Source organism: Scleropages formosus, chromosome 15 (genome assembly GCF_900964775.1).
Source record: "Scleropages formosus chromosome 15, fSclFor1.1, whole genome shotgun sequence".
Taxonomy (NCBI): Eukaryota; Metazoa; Chordata; class Actinopteri; order Osteoglossiformes; family Osteoglossidae; genus Scleropages; species Scleropages formosus.
In genome coordinates, this window is record NC_041820.1 from 1,512,584 (window position 1) to 1,529,890 (window position 17,307).

The 17,307-nt window shown below is 48.5% G+C and overlaps 4 protein-coding genes and 4 non-coding genes across 8 annotated transcripts; 2 read left to right on the forward strand and 6 right to left on the reverse strand.

Moving 5' to 3' along the window:
• Positions 1-167: 167 nt before the first annotated feature.
• Positions 168-3,329, reverse strand: rpl13a (ribosomal protein L13a). Its single transcript, XM_018728746.1, has 7 exons — positions 3,266-3,329; positions 2,478-2,550; positions 2,097-2,162; positions 1,429-1,530; positions 974-1,059; positions 719-778; positions 168-421 (listed from the first exon to the last, which is right to left on the reverse strand). The coding sequence occupies exons 1-7, from the start codon at positions 3,284-3,286 to the stop codon at positions 212-214; spliced, it is 618 nt and encodes a 205-aa protein (XP_018584262.1). The 5' UTR covers positions 3,287-3,329; the 3' UTR covers positions 168-211.
• LOC114912347 (small nucleolar RNA SNORD34) lies at positions 856-930 on the reverse strand. The gene has a single exon (XR_003798222.1). It is a non-coding gene; the product is annotated as a small nucleolar RNA SNORD34 (small nucleolar RNA).
• LOC114912348 (small nucleolar RNA SNORD50) lies at positions 1,269-1,342 on the reverse strand. Its single transcript, XR_003798223.1, has one exon. It is a non-coding gene; the product is annotated as a small nucleolar RNA SNORD50 (small nucleolar RNA).
• Positions 2,233-2,312, reverse strand: LOC114912346 (small nucleolar RNA Z195/SNORD33/SNORD32 family). The gene has a single exon (XR_003798221.1). It is a non-coding gene; the product is annotated as a small nucleolar RNA Z195/SNORD33/SNORD32 family (small nucleolar RNA).
• A 125-nt stretch (positions 3,330-3,454) lies between the features above and the next one.
• Positions 3,455-3,526, forward strand: trnaw-cca (transfer RNA tryptophan (anticodon CCA)). The gene has a single exon. It is a non-coding gene; the product is annotated as a tRNA-Trp (tRNA).
• Positions 3,527-5,126: 1,600 nt separating this feature from the next.
• Positions 5,127-6,563, reverse strand: atp5if1b (ATP synthase inhibitory factor subunit 1b). Its single transcript, XM_018730762.2, has 3 exons — positions 6,439-6,563; positions 5,594-5,706; positions 5,127-5,384 (listed from the first exon to the last, which is right to left on the reverse strand). The coding sequence occupies exons 1-3, from the start codon at positions 6,508-6,510 to the stop codon at positions 5,243-5,245; spliced, it is 327 nt and encodes a 108-aa protein (XP_018586278.2). The 5' UTR covers positions 6,511-6,563; the 3' UTR covers positions 5,127-5,242.
• Positions 6,564-7,545: 982 nt separating this feature from the next.
• Positions 7,546-13,787, reverse strand: zmpste24 (zinc metallopeptidase, STE24 homolog). Its single transcript, XM_018758098.2, has 10 exons — positions 13,430-13,787; positions 12,862-13,008; positions 12,506-12,592; positions 12,258-12,374; positions 11,945-12,097; positions 11,227-11,368; positions 10,840-11,033; positions 10,382-10,486; positions 10,134-10,277; positions 7,546-9,472 (listed from the first exon to the last, which is right to left on the reverse strand). Exons 1-10 carry the CDS (start codon positions 13,550-13,552, stop codon positions 9,248-9,250), a joined length of 1,437 nt encoding a protein of 478 aa, XP_018613614.1. The 5' UTR covers positions 13,553-13,787; the 3' UTR covers positions 7,546-9,247.
• A 1,223-nt stretch (positions 13,788-15,010) lies between these two features.
• On the forward strand, positions 15,011-16,925 carry dynlt1a (dynein light chain Tctex-type 1a). The gene is made up of 5 exons (XM_018733352.2): positions 15,011-15,147; positions 15,339-15,380; positions 15,545-15,668; positions 15,802-15,879; positions 16,264-16,925. The coding sequence occupies exons 1-5, from the start codon at positions 15,121-15,123 to the stop codon at positions 16,332-16,334; spliced, it is 342 nt and encodes a 113-aa protein (XP_018588868.1). The 5' UTR covers positions 15,011-15,120; the 3' UTR covers positions 16,335-16,925.
• Positions 16,926-17,307: the final 382 nt, after the last annotated feature.

The window sequence follows — 17,307 nt, forward strand, 5'->3', positions numbered from 1 at the left end:
GCCGCTGTAATTGTCACAACACTGCTGTTGAATCATGAGGTCGCCAATGCATGTACTTTCAATATGTTCTGCTTGCACTTTTGACACTTTGCAGATAGACATGAGTAGTTTTGCACTGATATTGGTAGGACTACACAACACATGCAAAAAGGACAAAGCAGCTGCAGTTGAATTTCTATAAACATTTATTTTATGAGAAGTCAAAGCCATTTTATACAAGGACACCATATTGTTTCAGAATGTCGGTGTATTTGGCAATTTTGCTCTCCACGTTCTTTTCTGCCAACTTCTTCAGCTTCAGTTCAGTCTTCTTTTTCTTGTAGAAGAGCTTGGATTTTGCCTTTCTTTTCTCCTCCAGGGTGTTTGTGATGGCCTGGTACTTCCAGCCAACCTCATGAGCAAGGCGGCCAAGCAGAGCAAACTAAAAAGAAGTAGGCGTATGGGGATCAAAATTCAACACCTGCCTTGAAGGTAAATTTCAAAATTCTCTGGATTGTTTTGAACTGGTGTAAACAAGGTCAGAGTAGCATTATAGTTTCCTCAGTTGCTAACTGGTCATTTTGTGCAAGGAGTAAACATCACCAAGTGTTCCAGTACAATACTGAAAGTTAACCTGACAGACCCTGGAGACTACTAAAAAATGCCAGTTTAAAGAATCTCAGCCTGGGTTCCAATGCTAGCAGGGTGATCAAGCACAACACTTGTTTCCAATGCCTACCTTGCGTGTTGGCTTCAGGCGAACAATCTTCAAGGCAGCAGGAACCACCATGCGCTTTCTCTGCAAAACACAATGAACAAGTAAGCCATGACCAGTCCAAAAAAAAAAAAAACCCAATGTGCTTCCAGTAAAGACTAGCATGACTCAGATGATTATATATTCTCACACTGACCATTCAAACAATGTAGGTACAAGAAAGCATCACTGTCAGCAAGTCAAACAAAGCTTCCTGTATTTACTGCTGCTTGGACTCACCTTGTCATATGGAGGGGGGATCCCATCAAACACCTTCAGCCTCTCCAGGGCAGCCTGTCCCCTCTTGGTTTTGTGAGGAAGCATACCTGCCAGCCCGGGGGGGGGAATTGAGACACTGCCACGTAATACTATACAATGGAATAAGGTCTTGCATAGTATATTTGTAAACGGAGTCTAACTGACTGACACTATTATACATGTGTATTATTTTACATTACTTACTACAAGTTAGCTGCATTTAGGTGCACCACCTATCCAAGTTGCTGAGACTCAAGACACACTGGCAACCCATCCGAACTCAGCAGTCAGATCCATAATTTTATCTCATCAGAACACTGTCAGGTTCGGGATAAGTAGTCATCATCGTTCAAGAGGGGCCAGCGTGCCATAACATTAAATGAAACCATAATCAGTTTCTGCTATCCATAAACTTATGATGCTTTGCTGCTGCTCACCTCTCACAGTCCTCCAGAAGATCCTGCTGGGAGCTCTGAAGTGGAATGGACCACGGGATGGGTTGGTGTTCATCCTCTTGCGCAGGAATGCCAGGTACTTCACTGTTATAAAAGCACAATGTCAAAGGTACTGTTACAAAAAACAGCTACAAGCATTTGCTGCTAGAAGCTCCATGCATTCTTTCCATGAAGCTTTTTTAATATTAACAGGCTAGCAGACACACAAGGCATACACTACAAACAGGCACCTACAGCTATATGTTATGATGTAAAGGTTAAGCAGGGCTGCCCAAAAAAGAGACCAGATGATATGGAATTCAAATATGAACTTTCTCCCAAAAATAGGTTTAGACACTTGAGCAATTACATGCAGATGGAGCTTCTTGTGTGAAGCAGAGCATTTATGTAAACATTTGTTCATGGAGTTTTTTCCCTCGGAGATGTACACCACTTCAGAGAAAACCATCTGCCAGATTTATAAGTGTAAATGTAGCTGAAGATGTTCTCCAAAACAACATACTGCAAACTACTTGGTTATTTACTCTTTTATACAGATGTAAGTACCTTGACTAGGATACATTTACTTGCCAGATACCTAGGATCAATTTCAACATTGAAACTCCAGAACACAGGAGAGACTAGAACAATTTTTAAAAAGTTTAACTTACATTTATTGCGGTAGAAGTTCCCAGAGATGTTAATTCCTTCGCATCGCACAACCACCACTTTGTGGCCTGAACACACAAGAGTTACATGTTAAGATACACCCATGTGATGCGCGCACACACACACGTCCTGCGTATGGCTGTCTCAGATGGTAGTGCATGTGAAGTTTTCTCATGGCAGTGAAACTCAAACTATGTAGGTTCAGCATCATCGACAGGCCAGTAACAGTTTAGTTTTACTGTATTTACCCTTTCAATGGCTACACCCTAGGCTAATGTTGCAACTAGGCCACAGACCCCCAGGCGCATCCAGCTCATGAGCAGAGTAACACCACACTCTGCCCTCATCATCATGCGTGTGTGAAAAGAGGAGGAGATTCTTACCAAGCAGGATCTGCTTTGCCACGATGGCAGCCAGGCGACCCAGGAGATGACCTCTGCCATCAAGCAGCAGAACCTGGGGGTGGAGAGAGGTGTCGTTATTTGTCCGCAGACTCTGCCGTGTGGTCCAGACCCCCGCGCGTCCCCGAGCCGCGCTGCGCGCTCACGGTACTGCACGTGCGTTTCACTCGTGCGGGTGGTGAGCTGTGTGGTTCGTCACGTCATGGACATCATGCATCCACTCCAGCACGGAGCGAGAGCTCGGGTTCAAGCCCACTACGCCTCGACCCCCTTCGGAATGATGAGGAATTCTCACTAACCAAGTTCGCACGCCTACTTCTCAGGAAAGAGACATAAACAGCATGCAGGAACTCAAACGATGTCAGCACGAGCTGAAGCGATGAGACGTAGTTAATGCGGCCTAGCAGCTACGAAAAACTTCGTCCCGCACTACATAACCAATTCAGGCGTTACGTGAGTCCAAGAGCGAGAAAATTATATCGCGAAATCTTAGACTTAATGCCCGATTTCCAGAGACCGCGCGGGGCTGATCTGAGCTCAGCTGTAGGGCCCGCCTCGCGCCGCACACCAGCGCGTGCCAGCTCCTCGCGACGAACGTCATGATGTGTCAACTCAGCGTGTCAAAAATCCAGTAATACAACTACCCAAATGCACTAATCTGCTACACACTACAACAAGTAATGTATACAATTGTAATCGTGTCCTCAGGTCAACATTAGACTTAATTTCGGTTAAGGTTTTAATCGGTTTTCCGTGGCGCCTCAACACACCTTATTGAACCGGTCCGCCATGATGTGGAAAAAGAAAGAAGGACGGGGCTGCCAGGCGTACAAATCAGGGGCATGGGCGGAGCTACGGCGAACGGATTACGTCAGCTGACGTAAATGACGCCGAACGCTGCGTCTTCCGTTAGTCATTTTCTGTCCTTAAATGAACACGGAAATGTTGGTTGGTAGAAAGACCTCGTGGCGCAACGGTAGCGCGTCTGACTCCAGATCAGAAGGCTGCGTGTTCAAATCACGTCGGGGTCACATTTTTTTTCTTCATGTTTCTTTCCTTTGAATACAGATATGTGTATTATGCCGGACAAATTGTCACAGAAACAGCCTGTCCTCCTGTTACGATCTGTCGATCAAACTGGACAACTCACTCATTTTCCTACCTCCTCGGCTAAGAGTCTGGGAGTTACGATTGACTGAAGTCTATCTTTCTCTCAGCACATTGAAGCCACAACCTGGACCTGCTGATACATCCTGCACAATATTCACAGGATCCGTCCCTACCTGACAATTGACTCTGCCCAACTACTTGTCCAGGCCATGGTGACATCCCGTCTAGACACTGCAACTGTCTGTGTGGCCTTCCTGCTACTGCCATCAAACCTCTACAGCTGATACAGAAGACCGCTGCTGCACGAGTTGTTTGACTTGCGGAAGTGTTCCCATCTATCTCCTCGTTTCTACTCGTTTCTCTGCACTAGCTTCCTATAGCTCCCAGATCACATTCAAGACCCTGGTTATTGTCTACAAATACATCACTAGAACTGATCCTAGGTGTCTACAGGACTTGATCAACCAGTACACCCCAGCCAGACCCCTTCGCTCGTCTACTTCTGCTCGCTTGGTGATCTTGCGCATGAAAGGTCCAAAAGCACGGAGGTTCTCGGTTCTGGCTCCGTTGTGGTGGAACGACCTCCCCCTCTCACTCAGAACTGCTGAAACTCTGTTTACATTCAAGAATGATCTGAAAACTCACCTTTTCCAGACCCATTTTGCCAAAGATCTCTCCAGCTCATGTAAGGTGTAAATGTTCATGCGCAGTAACTTCATGATCATCCCCAGATGAGCCTTTACTCAGCTATTCCTGTATTGAATGTAAATGTTTGTGTACCTTATAAAAAAAAAAAAAAAAAAAAAAATTGTAGGAAGATGAGGATTAGTCTATCCTGAGTTTTGCACACCTACTCAGGTGATGAACATCGGTGCATCAAGTAGAAAGAAAAACTAGGTTTACTTAATTATCACATCTGCTACTGTCTCTTTCTCCTAATGTAATGCACAAATTGTATTTTCGCTGAAACGTACATCACTTTGGAGGAAAGTATCCGATAAATGAGTAAATGTAAAATCTGTAATTCAGTGTTTAATACTGATTGTCCTCCAGTTTATTGCGAACGTTGAGTGTTTGTCGTGGTGTTACTGTACCGATCAGCACCTACAAATCCCCAGTGAGCCATAAACACTGTGAAAGTGAATTGAACGAAGGCGACTCCACACTCCTCGTCTGTTTACTGCCAAAACAGAGGCGAGATTCACTCCGGAGAAGTTTTTGAAACCATGCAGGTTGAGGAAATGGAGTTAAAGGTTACTGGAAAGACACTCATAATAGGTCAGTGGAACTAACCCTCGTGCACAGCCCATCTGTGAGTGTGTTTGTGTGGGCTTATATAAGCACACGTAACGGAACATCCTGTCTGTGCCGAAATGTAAAATTCTGAAATCCACAAACTCCTGTGGAAACTGACACATGCGATGATTTCCTCAACTCAAGTGGAACATTGACAACTTCCTAAAAGATCCACTTGTCCCCACCTCAGAATATTTACTGCATTGAAGTGACACAGGACACTTATTTGAACACGCAGCTACTTTTACTGAACATGACTATACAGTTAAGAGTACAGGTGGACGTTACAGACAAGGGGGGGGTGGCACAAAGGTCTCAAAGCTCCGCCGCAGACCGACAGGTTAATCGTCATGCTTCAGCTTCCTGATCTTGCCCTCATGCCGTTCGATCTCGCGCTGCAGCCGCTCAATCTCCTTCTTGTGGTGCTCGATCTCCTCTTGGTGGTGCTTCCTGAGAGCCGCCAGCTGCTCCTGCTCCTTACGCCTGCAGCAGGAGGGTCGCGGGTGAGCCGCGGCTTTCCCGCCATCAGGACTACTCTCCTTCTCCGAGCTTACCAAGTAACGAGAACGTACAAACAAGCTGCCCGAGGCCATCGACCGAGCGTCCACCACGTGTTCCGATTCCCGATTCCCAGCATCCAGCTGGACCTTCCGGCCTTGCGGACAAATGTCGAGTCCCTGGGAGCCACTTACCTGAAGTAGAGTTCCTCCTCGCTCGCCTGCTTCTTCCCAAAGGCTCCTCCTGCCTCCCTGATGGAGCCTCCGCCACCGCCGCCCTTCCCTGCGCCTTTCCCAATCTCACCCAGCTCAACACACACACACACACACACACACACACAGTTAGCTCAGAAGTTTGTCTCTACTCGTGGAAATTGTTGATGCGTAACAAGCCTGTTTCCAAGGTTTTACTTCCTGCTGCCAGTTTTAAGCCCGTTTTGACAGAGGGATTTACTGTACCATTTCACACAGGAGTAAACACACAGTATTAAACACAGTGAGTGAGTATTGGCTGCCCGCTGCGCTGTTCCAGCACATTCCTGCACAAGTGAGGAGCGTCATGTGACATCAGAGCAGCACAGGCTTCGAGGACGGACACACGGACACACACACACACACACACACACCGGTGGCAGTGACAGTGATGAGACCCCCCCCAGTGCTCACTAGTAGGAGGGGCAGGGGGGGACATTGTTGGAGCACAATCACAAAGAGCTGAACCAGAAATCATCATGTGCGTGAAAGAGACTTAGAGAGTCAGAGCAGGAGTCTCACACTCACACACACAGCGAGACACAGCAGTTGTCTTCTCGGTCCGAAGTGAGTCGAACCGCCAATTCGACATTGAAACGGAGCCGTTAGGGCGTGTGAGAGACGCCCGTCCGTCGTGTGTGTGAATTCGGAGAAAACACCAACTAGTCACACAGTGTTACCTAACCAGGTACCTCACTCACTGACCTGAGGTCAGAGCAGAAACAAAACAGCCTTTGTTTCTGTGTGTGTGTGTGTGTGTGTGTGTTAGCGGGAGAGGAGGGTGTTACCTGGTCGGAGGACATGATCCTGACGGGCGCCGAGACGAGGCTCCTCCAGGGGGAGCGCAGCAGACGAGCCATGGGGCGTGTTTCTCCTCCCGTCAGAGCGCTCCACTGCGCGTGTCCCTCCGCGAGACGCCCGCCCTTCCAGACCGTGACGTACTGCACGAGCGATCTGCGGAGCGCAAGTCACTAACACCGCGGTCCCAGAAAACGGCCGCAGTGGGACACTGGTGTTAGTAAAGCGGATAAGACGATATACTTTAATGTCTGAATTACTTACAGTGTACTACCTTATATTCTTCGTCAGAGAGGAAATAATAGACAACCTCGTAGTTTAGAAAACCCTGGGCAATTGTTCAGTTGTCCCTCTTCCATGGCCCGTATCGGTTCCTGATTGGCTGCCCGTCTGATTAGCGTTTTTTGATTGGATAATTGATTAGGTGCACGTACTCGTTGACTTAGCGCGTTGTATACAGTAGTAAGAGGCACGACCGGAAGTGCCGTTTCATCAATATAGCTACAGTAGAGTACGGTGCAGTAGGGTACAGTACTAGTGTCGCAAACCAGTGTGCTGTTTGCCTTCTTCGATGGCTACAATGTTACAGTATTATTTAATCAGTTGAACTTTCTTGTTAACTTGATTCCATATACATAAATGCAAATTCTTCCATAAGAAATGTGATTTTATATCCCTCTAATGAAATCAAAGAGAACTTTACCATTATTCTACTCCACTAATGAAAAGCAGTTAAAATTATGACACTCCAAATCATTCAGTCACACAGTTCATCTAGATTGTAACCTCAGTTTGTTTTCTCTGCGCTCTTAGTTAATAGGACTTTCATACTGATCTCTATTTTTTGTCATTTATACTCTAACTATTGCTTTGTGTTGTTTAGAAAAAACATTTGCAGACATTTCTGCGCCTTTTATACTCTTCATTTTTGACAGTATCCACTTGCCAACGACACTTAGACACCTTTCCTTCTGTGCCATGTCCAGAATGACACTTATATAGATGTTTGTTTTTAGTGTGTGCAGAATTACAGTAAAAAGCACAGAAACAGTACAATAAATGACAACCTCAACATGCTCTTTAATGAATTCATTAAAACCCTTTCATAACTTGAGACAAATTCCACAGGACTTCCACAGTATTCAGTTCTTGTGTTACTCATTCCCACATTTAAGAATCACACATCTGCATCTAAGTATCTTTCTGCTAAAGTAATGAACACGTCGTATTTTCTATGAGATGTTCGTCGCTGTGGAGAAAAGTGTCTGACAAACAAATGCATGTAAACGTAATAAAAAATTAATTTAGACATGTGGGAGTTGCAGAAATTGAATTTAAGATTTGAATAATGAAAATAAAGGCAAAGTGAATTATAAAACTTGAGCCTGAAACTATTGTGCCCAAGACTGAAGATAACTTGCACAAAAACTCCGGAACGGTGCTACTTACATACACACTTAAATCTCTTGACAAATACGCACAGGGGACCCAGACAGCAAGGCTATAGTGAGCATTTTATTATTTTTTGTGTTGCAAGGAAAGTACATCATTTCAAACTATTCACTTGAAAGTATGCGGTGCACAAGGATGCCTCGCACCGACAGCACGTGCCCGCAGGTCCCCGCCGGTCCCACCCGTGCAGACCAACTGGATCCCCACCCCCATTCCCACCCCGCACACGTAGGCACTGAAACTCAAAAGAAACCAAACTGTTCATCGTGGAACATTATATTTTAAGCGCTGCTCAACATTTTCCAATTAGTTTTTAAATGCCAAATTAAATATTTACACTTCATGGCAAGATCCCCCCATCCAGAAAAATAGATAAAACTTGGGTAATTACAAGCTACTGAAAGGACATTTTCAGTCACGCAGTTCTCATAAGGCCCATCTCAGCTATGGTCAGGAGATTCCCACATCCAGATGCATTGAGCCATAACAGGCACAGCCAAATTTCAGTAAATATAAAAATAAAAATTAAAAAAAAAAAAAAAAACCCCACAAAGCAATACTTCTAGCTGATTTCAAGAAGCCGTTTAAAAGGAGCAACATAAATCAATGATTTCTCCATCCTCACCTTTCCATACAGTGATTATTAGACAGCTTGAGCGTAAGACAGCTGAGGAGTCAGTGTGACACTCAGTTGGTGCATCTTCAGCAGCATCTTCCCACCTGATAGCTTTCCTACAGACAGTATTTCTGTTGAGCTCCCACCTCCTGGACATGCCACTGAGCCAAAAGGCCGAGGAGCCACATGGGGGAGGGGGGCTTTCCGTCCCCTTCCGAAAACGCACCCGGTCACATAAGAGTGCTGCGACAGAGCGACATTTCCTAAGCAAAACATCCGAATGTTTGCCAACTTTGAGGGGACGCGGGATTTAAAAATAATAAAAGTAATAATAAAACTTTGAATAAAAACCAAATCAAATGTAACCATGTGGTGTCCCACGGTACAATGCAGACATAACAAACATTTCATACTCACACCATCAGGATGACATCTTAAATCCAGCTCCCCTCGGCTAAAACACTGCTTTTCCCTCAAGCGTTTGGGGAGTTTGTCGCTTCTATATTCTATCGTTTCAAGTTTCAATTTTATTGTTTCAACAACCAAAAAAGCAGGCAGGAAAGACAATGGAATGAAGAAAATGAGGTGAAGGGATGAAGAAAAAAAAAAAAAAAAAGAAAGGGGGGGGTGGGGGTGGGCAAGCCCTACATCTCAGAGGGCCTTGTGAAGGAAAGGAGGGGTGACCCCCTGCGGGACGATGGAAATGGGGGTGTGCCCCTCCTCTGGGACCATCAATCCTGCTTGGGCCCCCCCAGGGCCCTCAGGCGCTCCAGCAGCGGAGGGTGGGAGTAGTGCCACATGGAGAAGAGCCAGTCAGCAACAGGGAAGCCCAGGTTGTCCTTATTCAGCTTGATGAGGGCAGAGTAGAGCTCGGAGGCGCGACCCATGGCTCGCGCAAATGCGTCCGCCTGGAACTCGAACCTGCGGCTCAGCACCGTCAGACAGAAGGAAAGCAGCTGTGGGGGGGTGAAGCAGAGAAATGATCGTGACCCATGTTCCCTTTAAGCTGTGCACTTCTGCACATAAAGCGTCCATTTTCCAGATGTCAAACTGTATGAAAGGGACTGTAAGTCTCCAGTGGGACACCGGCACTCTACTGTCACTGCAGTCTTGCAGTGATCATGTGGCACAGTCAATAGGTTGTAAGACTGCCCTCCGTGTGGCATTGGCACACGTGGCACATCAGCGCCACACTGTGGCCAGTCTTAGAACTTACCAACTACACAACAGGGTAGAACACAGGGACAGTCAAACACAGCAGCTCAACCTGACACATAAGAACAAGGAGTGCAGGTATACGGACAAAAACAATAATAAAATCAACATTTACGATTCACAATTAGACAAGAAGTAGATTAAAACAGTGAAAAAAAAACTATACTGTAAAAATTCCTAACTTATTCACCACTGTGGTGCAGAAAACAGCTAAATATCTTGCACCAAAATAGTTTATTTGCCTCTTAGAAATTGCAGGGAATATTGGCTGTGAACATTTCATGTAGCTAAGTAACAGTGAGGGGAGGAACCTGGTGGGCATCTGTGCATAATTCACAGCCAGTAATGTGAGACACTTCCCTGAACAACAACAACAACAACAACAACAACAACAACGCTTACCTCATTGTAGGGAGAAAAGATGAACTGGAAGATGATCATCAGGCCAATGAGGGTGGGCTGACTCTCGTAGAAACCGAAAGCCATGAAGAGCTCCTTCCGCCCGATGAGCACAGCGAAGAGGAAGAAGCACAGGAAGGAGTTCATCTACACCAGAGATGGGGGGGATGACAGATGAGTCCGTTAACATTCTGAACATTCACCTGAAGAACAAGATTATTTGCTCAACTTTAGTGTGCCCGCGCACGCACCTGTCCTATGACAATGTTCTTGACGGTGTGGCCCAGTTTCCAGTGTCCCAGCTCATGTCCCAGAACTGCCAAAACCTCCGGGTTGTTGCAGCCTTGCTTCTTAACCTGGATGGGTGACAGAAAGGACGAGGTTAGAGAGCAGAGTTCAACAGTCAGCAGTACCACGACCAAGGGGCAGTCAAGCCACCGGGGGGCGTAGTGGGTGAAGCTGTTGCCTTGTAAACAATCGACTCAAGTTTGTATCCCACCTCCTGCTGTAGTACCTTTGATCAAGGCCATGAATGGGTAAATCAACATAAGTAGTGTACAGTACAAATATAAAACTAAACATTGTTTCAAACAAATAAATAACATTTCTTCGTGTTTGTGCACTGACACCAGAATCAGGCTTTCCAGTGACCCCTCTTCAAAAGCAGTACGTCTGTGTGCACCGTGTGCCCGCGCCCGCGCCCCAGGACCTTGGTCTTGGGCTTCATCTCGCTCTCGCTCTCAGCAGTGGCAGCGGCGCCATTGTCCTCGCCACGTTCGGCCTCGCTCTCGCCGCTCCGGTTCAAAGGGGAGTAGTCCTCCAGCAGGGTGTCGAACAGCACAATGCGCTTGTTCTTGAAGAATCCATAGAAGTAGGCGTTGCTGTGCGACGAGCGCTTGGACCCTGGACCCCATGCCGATCAGGTTGGAACAAAAAAAAAAAAAAAAAAAGCACATTCACCGTGTTATAGGGAAGCTCGTTGTCACCCCGCCCCAGTCATCACAAAGAAACTCTGTGCACCTGGGACGCCCACGAGAGCTGTTTTGGACAAGCACAGGGGTTTACTCTACTGAAGGAAGGAGAAACGTGTTCGCACCTTCCACCACATACACCTTGGTGAGCGGGAAGCTGATGGACTGGGCCATCCTCTCGATCTCCGTCTTGAGCTCGCCCTCGGGCAGTGGCGTGAACTTGTCGAAGAGCGGTGCGATGTAATCGGCGTAGATGGTGACCAGCACCTGCCCGGCATATACAAACAAGGTGGCATCAAGGTGGGTGACCCTTCGCACCGGGCCATCACACATTCTAATCCCTGCCTTGCAGGAGGGGACACAGGGAGGTCAGGACTCAGACAAGAGGGCACAAAAATCAGCTTTTGCGTTTGCACTGGTACCACAGCATTTACTCTACCTTCATCGGTTTACTCGAGCGTCTACAATTTATGACCAGTCTCCCTGCTCTTGCTACCGAGACGCTGGGTGTATGTTGGGCTAAGGTAAGGAATGGGGTTAGGAGTTAGGGGTCAGTGCCAGGGGTTCGGGTCTCAAGGAGGTCCTGCCCTGTCAAATTCCTTGGAGGTGCAAATGCACTTGGACCCGTCCTCGACACAAGGCAACTTTGATGCCCAATCCCCACGACAGTGTGTTGTCCAGGCGCACGGCCCCCCAGAGACACTCTGTTCCAGCTCAGCCCCACAGAGGTCGAAATGGGCGGTGAAGAAGAGCGAACCGTGAAGGAGTCACAATGCAGAGCAGGCCAGGCCAAAGGGACAGAGATGGAGCAAAGCCTGAGCTTCCTATCCAAGGGTGACTCACGAGGGAGACGACAAGGGTGAAGAGCCAGGCGTAGATGAAGAAGTAGTCGCCACCGATCTTGATGATGTAGAGGAGCAGCGCAGTGACGGGGAGCAGGATGCACTGAGTGACAACAAACTTCTTCACCGCGTCCTTCAGAAAGAAGCCCAGCGTCTGGCAGGAAGAAAGAGAAAAGCATCAGGAAAAAACGGGGAAGGAGTGCACTCGTCCCCCGACAACCCACCCACACCGCGGTTATTTACACCACCGATCACGATTCACGGTTTCACATGACAGTCCTCCCGATGCTCGCTGGGCAGGAGGGGGGACTCACCTGCTGGTTGAACCCGTGCTTCTCCTCAATGACAAAAGTGTTGTAGATGCTCCAGGGAAGGCCGGTGAGGGCACTGAACAGCGTGGCCAACATGAGGAAGACCAGCGACTGGGAGATCTGCGAGGGTCCGGCCACACACACCGTTACAGACCACGCACATACACACGCACACTGTTAGAGACCACAAGCGCGGCGTTACTGAACCCGACTCCCAGGAAGGCCGAGTTTGTCACCCTGAGGACACTCACCTCGTACTCTGACCCCAGGCCAACTTTGGCGGTGATGGCCCCCGAGACGCGCCACAGGAACGGGATCCCGCCCAGGAGCAGGATGAGCTGAGGAGAGAGAGAGCAGAGCCGGGAGGAGTGTGAGCAGGAGCAGGACCACGTCCACGTCAGCGCCGAGCGTTTGTGTGCGCGCGCTATACTGTCCACTCCTGTGGACCACAATGCAACGAGGTCATACCATGGTGCTGCTATGGATCACACCACAGCGATAAGGTTATACTACGCCGTTGCTACGGCTCGCACTGGACCGATGCCGTTACACCATGGTGTTCCACTATGGTGTTCCAACTTTCCGACCCCTCCGACTCCCCGCTCACCGTCCCCTCGGTCTCAGAGTAGAGGCCCGACCAGAAGCTGAAGTTGCTCTTGTCCAGCTGGTAGAGGCGGGACTTCTCCAAGGTCTCCGTGTCCATGATGGCGCCCAGCTCGGCCGGGACGTGCCTGGTCCGCTTGTACACCATGCGCTGCGTCCACAGCAGGTACACACACACACACATTGCACGCGCACACACACACACACATTGCACACACAGGTCACACCGGTGGAAGAGGCTTCTAGGTAGAGAATCCACAATCCACCTGATCTCCACTGACACACCAACCACATGATGGATACCATGTGCTCTGTAGAGGTGTGTGTGTGTGTGTGTGTGTGGGCAACAGGTTTCCAATGGCAACAGATACACTAACTTTCACACATCACACATGTGTATGCTGTATATCAATGTTTCCAAAGCTTACACTGTTTACAGTGTTTCCAAAGTGTACAATAGTGTAAACACACTGCTAGTACTAGAGAATGCGGGCACCGTGTGCAGCACAGCAGAGTACAACAGGGTACAGCAGACTGCAGTGTTTAGCCGGTAGTGCAGAGCACGTGCCCACCTGTCTGTGCGCGAGGTAGGCCTCCCACAGGTACACGGTCCACGAGAAGAGCAGCACTGCGTAGAAGATCTGACTCTCCACGGGGATGGACTCGGTCACGGTGGACAGCAGCAGCAGCACCATGTTGTCTCCCCCCCTCGCGCTCAGTCAGTCAGTCAGTCAGTCAGTCAGACTCAGTCAGTCTCAGTTCTTCCTTCCTTCCTGTCCCTCAGTCAGTCAGTCCGTCCGTCCGTCGCTCTCCGTCCTCCTCGGCGGCGTCACACTGTCAAATGTCGGCTGAAAACGGTCCCACTCTGACCCACGGGCCGGGATGACTGCACTTCAGCGACGAGCGGACCGGCCCACAGTCATCCTCCTCAGCCGCTCCTCAGCCGCGCCTCTTCCGGTCCGTATTCACGTTACACTACCGGTGTCACACTAATCTCCGCCGCCACCTCCGCCTGCCCCACAAGCGAGGTTCCGCTATAAATGGTTTCTACCTGACTTTTATTATTATCGATAATTACCTTTTTAATGCCAAAAGATTTCTTTAATTTTTCCTCTTGGGACAACGTAAACCATCAATCTAAAATATATTTCTATTTACAATAATAATAATAAAACTACATACTGATTAGATAACTCGGGGACCTGACTGGGACACTCACACCTCGGCTCGGATGTCCCGAACTAACTAAGTCAGTCAGTGTGTATGTGTTATTTGTAACAGTATTTGTATCAGTAATGTCCATCGTCCTTCTTCAGCGCGAGACCAAAGTGCTCCGAAGACCAGAACTGAAGGGCACCGCCGTGTCCACGCGCTTTACACGGGTCCGATCGGATCGATCGCAACAACTGGACTTTCAGCGCTTCGCTCGCGCTCCCGCACACCAACTTTCACCTGGTTTTACCCGAGCCGAACTCCTGTTAAACGGCCAAAAGTCGCACAGAAGAAACGTTGCCGCCAGTTGAAAAATGTAGGCGCTCGTGACGTGGGAAAACACGACGCAGTGTCTGAGTGTGAGTGTATGAGAGAGAGAGAGAGAGAGAGAAGACACTTCGTGCGCGGCTTTTGCCCCGAACTTGGACGTTCCTGCAAATTGTGTAGATCCGCACTTTACTAATTACTCCGTTTTGGGTCGTTTGTTCCCTTCCACTCCACAAACTAGTACTTCATTTCAAACGGGATCATTTATATTTCCTCTCGACGAGTGTTTAATTTCCCTGTTTTCTGGCTATTTACTATATATACTAATACTATATATATATATATATATATATGTATATATTTACTATAGTAACTGCCCCGCAGGGCGTAAATCACAACACGTCACGTGCGCTCTGTCTTCCCAACACCTGTGTGTGTGTGTGTGTGGGTGTTTGGCCGAGGAAACCAGAGCAACTGAGTGGTCCTCCCTCGGCGGCCTCTTCAGTTTGCGGCAGCGCACGTGCGTCCCACTGCGCAGGTAAACGCTACAACTTTGAACGCGTCTCGCAGGTGAAGAATCACCCAAGGGAACGTGTACGCGTGTGTAAGGGACGGGTGGTAAAGTGCGTGGCATTCCGGTGTTTTTTGTGCTTCGGCTCTGAAATGATCTGATCTCGCACTCAATGAATGTTGACGCGCAGGGAAGCAGCGCGGTCGCCGAGCGCAGGCGTTCAGTGCGGGTGTGTTTACGGCGTTGCTAGGCAACGCACCATCAGACGCTGGGATGGACGAGTTTCAGGCTGCAGAAGAGGTACTCCGTCCGATTTCTTAGTCGATTTCGCCGTCTCCACTGAGCTATTGTCCGGTGCCACCAAAGTCCACTTCAATTTGACCCGTTTTGACCCGGGAAAGAGCGCAGCGCTAAGCCGCTGCTCCTTTTCCATCAGTAACTGACAGACTTCACTCTTCCTCAGTTCAGTTCTTTTCTTCTTCTTTTGCCAGACTGCATTCGTTGTGGAGGACATTTCCAACATCATCAAAGAGGTGAGTGCGTTACCATGGAAACGGTCTGTTAACGAACCCTTGGTATTCCAGCTTATCAGGTTGTAGAGACTCGCCGTAAAGGCCGCGCGCGTGGATAGGGTGTGCAGAGGGTGTGTGTGTGAACGGTACGTAACAACCGTCCGTGCCACGTGGCCCGCGGGCAGGCGGTGGACACCACGATCGGCAGCAGCCCCTTCCAGACGGCGCGCGTGAACGCGTGGACCTCCGCCGTGGTGGAGACGTGTCTCAGCCAGCTGGCCAAACTGGGGAAGCCCTTCAAGTACATAGGTGAGCAAAGCAGACGACCGGGCGAGTGCCCCCCCCCCATCAACAGCAGGCAGTGCACTGTCAGCGTTCCCTTTTGAAACATTGAAAGTGAACAGCACTGTGCCCCCCACCCCCCCTTCCCCACCTATCACAGTCACGTGCATCGTGATGCAGAAGAACGGCGCGGGTTTGCACGCGGCCAGCTCCTGTTTCTGGGACAATACGACGGATGGTGAGAGGGGCGGGGGAGTTGTCTACAGCTTTAACGCAATGGAAGCCACTGTAATACAACACAGTAACATGTAATCTTACACTGTGCTCTGGTGTTCTTCTCTTGCCACTGTTACCGCTTTGAGCAGCCAATTCTGCAGGTTCCTCAAGTGGCCACCAGCGAGCAGTAGACAAAGAAAATTCAATTACATGACAGGAAAAATCTTGTGTATCAAAAAAATCATTCCCCCATAAATGATTTTCAATGTCCAACATACAATTTGGACCCAGTAACTATAATGTTTCAAAGGACTAAATATGCCAGGATCGCGTAGCAGCCGGAGCGAAGTGCCGAGTGGCGCTCGTGGTGCTAACGGTATTAACGATGTGTCCTGTGGCTCTTCAGGAAGCTGCACACTGAGATGGGAGAACAAGACTACATACTGCATCGTCAGTGTCTTTGGTCTGGGCCTCTGAGCGGCAGCACAAAGGGCTTCGCCTGACCACCCGCACGCCTTTCAAAGCGCGCGCACACACACTCGCTTCCGAAGCACAGCCTTGCTTTTACATGTCTTTGGTCCACTGCTTGTCCTCCGTTTCCGTCGCCGGGCCAGGAGTGCATTGGCACATCTGCACACACTTCATTCCCTTAGAATCACACCAGGGCCCAGACCTCCGCTGAACAAAGCCGACTGCTCCATCACGGATGCCGTTTTTAAAGATGAGCGATCATGCAGCTTCATGTCCGATACCTTCCTGTAGTTACTGAACAGCCCTATTTAGTCAGAGACTGATAAAGAATAATTACATAGAAATTAAATGATCACAGGAAAATTCAAACCTGTCACAAGAGCCTTTCCTTGTGCAGGGCCAGGCAGCAGCTGTGTGCCGACCAGCTCAAAGTGAGCTAAATATACACCCAGAAAATTCAAAACATATCGAAACAGATGTTTGATCCTCTTTTGTACATCATCCGTGTTCTGTAAATGACTGTCACATTTGCATGTGTGAGCTGCACTATTTCAATAAATCAGTATCTGTCTCTGTTGTCCTACTTTCTCTGCTCCAGGGAAGCTACAATGTGCTTTACTGGCAAGACTGCAATTCTCAGGTTCATTGTGTCTTAAATGAGTCACCGGTCAGTCACACGCGTGCCACAACCACTCTAATGATTGCAGGATGGTCTCCCTGGAGCGAATTCATTGTGGGCACTAATGAGAAGACGACAACCAAGACATCGGTGCAACGAAACCACATCTGGCCCAGGAGACGCATCACGACGGGACCCGCTGGCAGTCACCTGCCTTCGGAGACACGCAGTGGGTGGAAACCAGAGCTAAAGATTTATTCACTAGCAAATTAAATTGCACACAGAAGACTGGCTTTCTCCAAGGTGCACAGAGTAGCAGGGAATCCAGAAAACACAAAATATTCTTCGGATGTCATGACA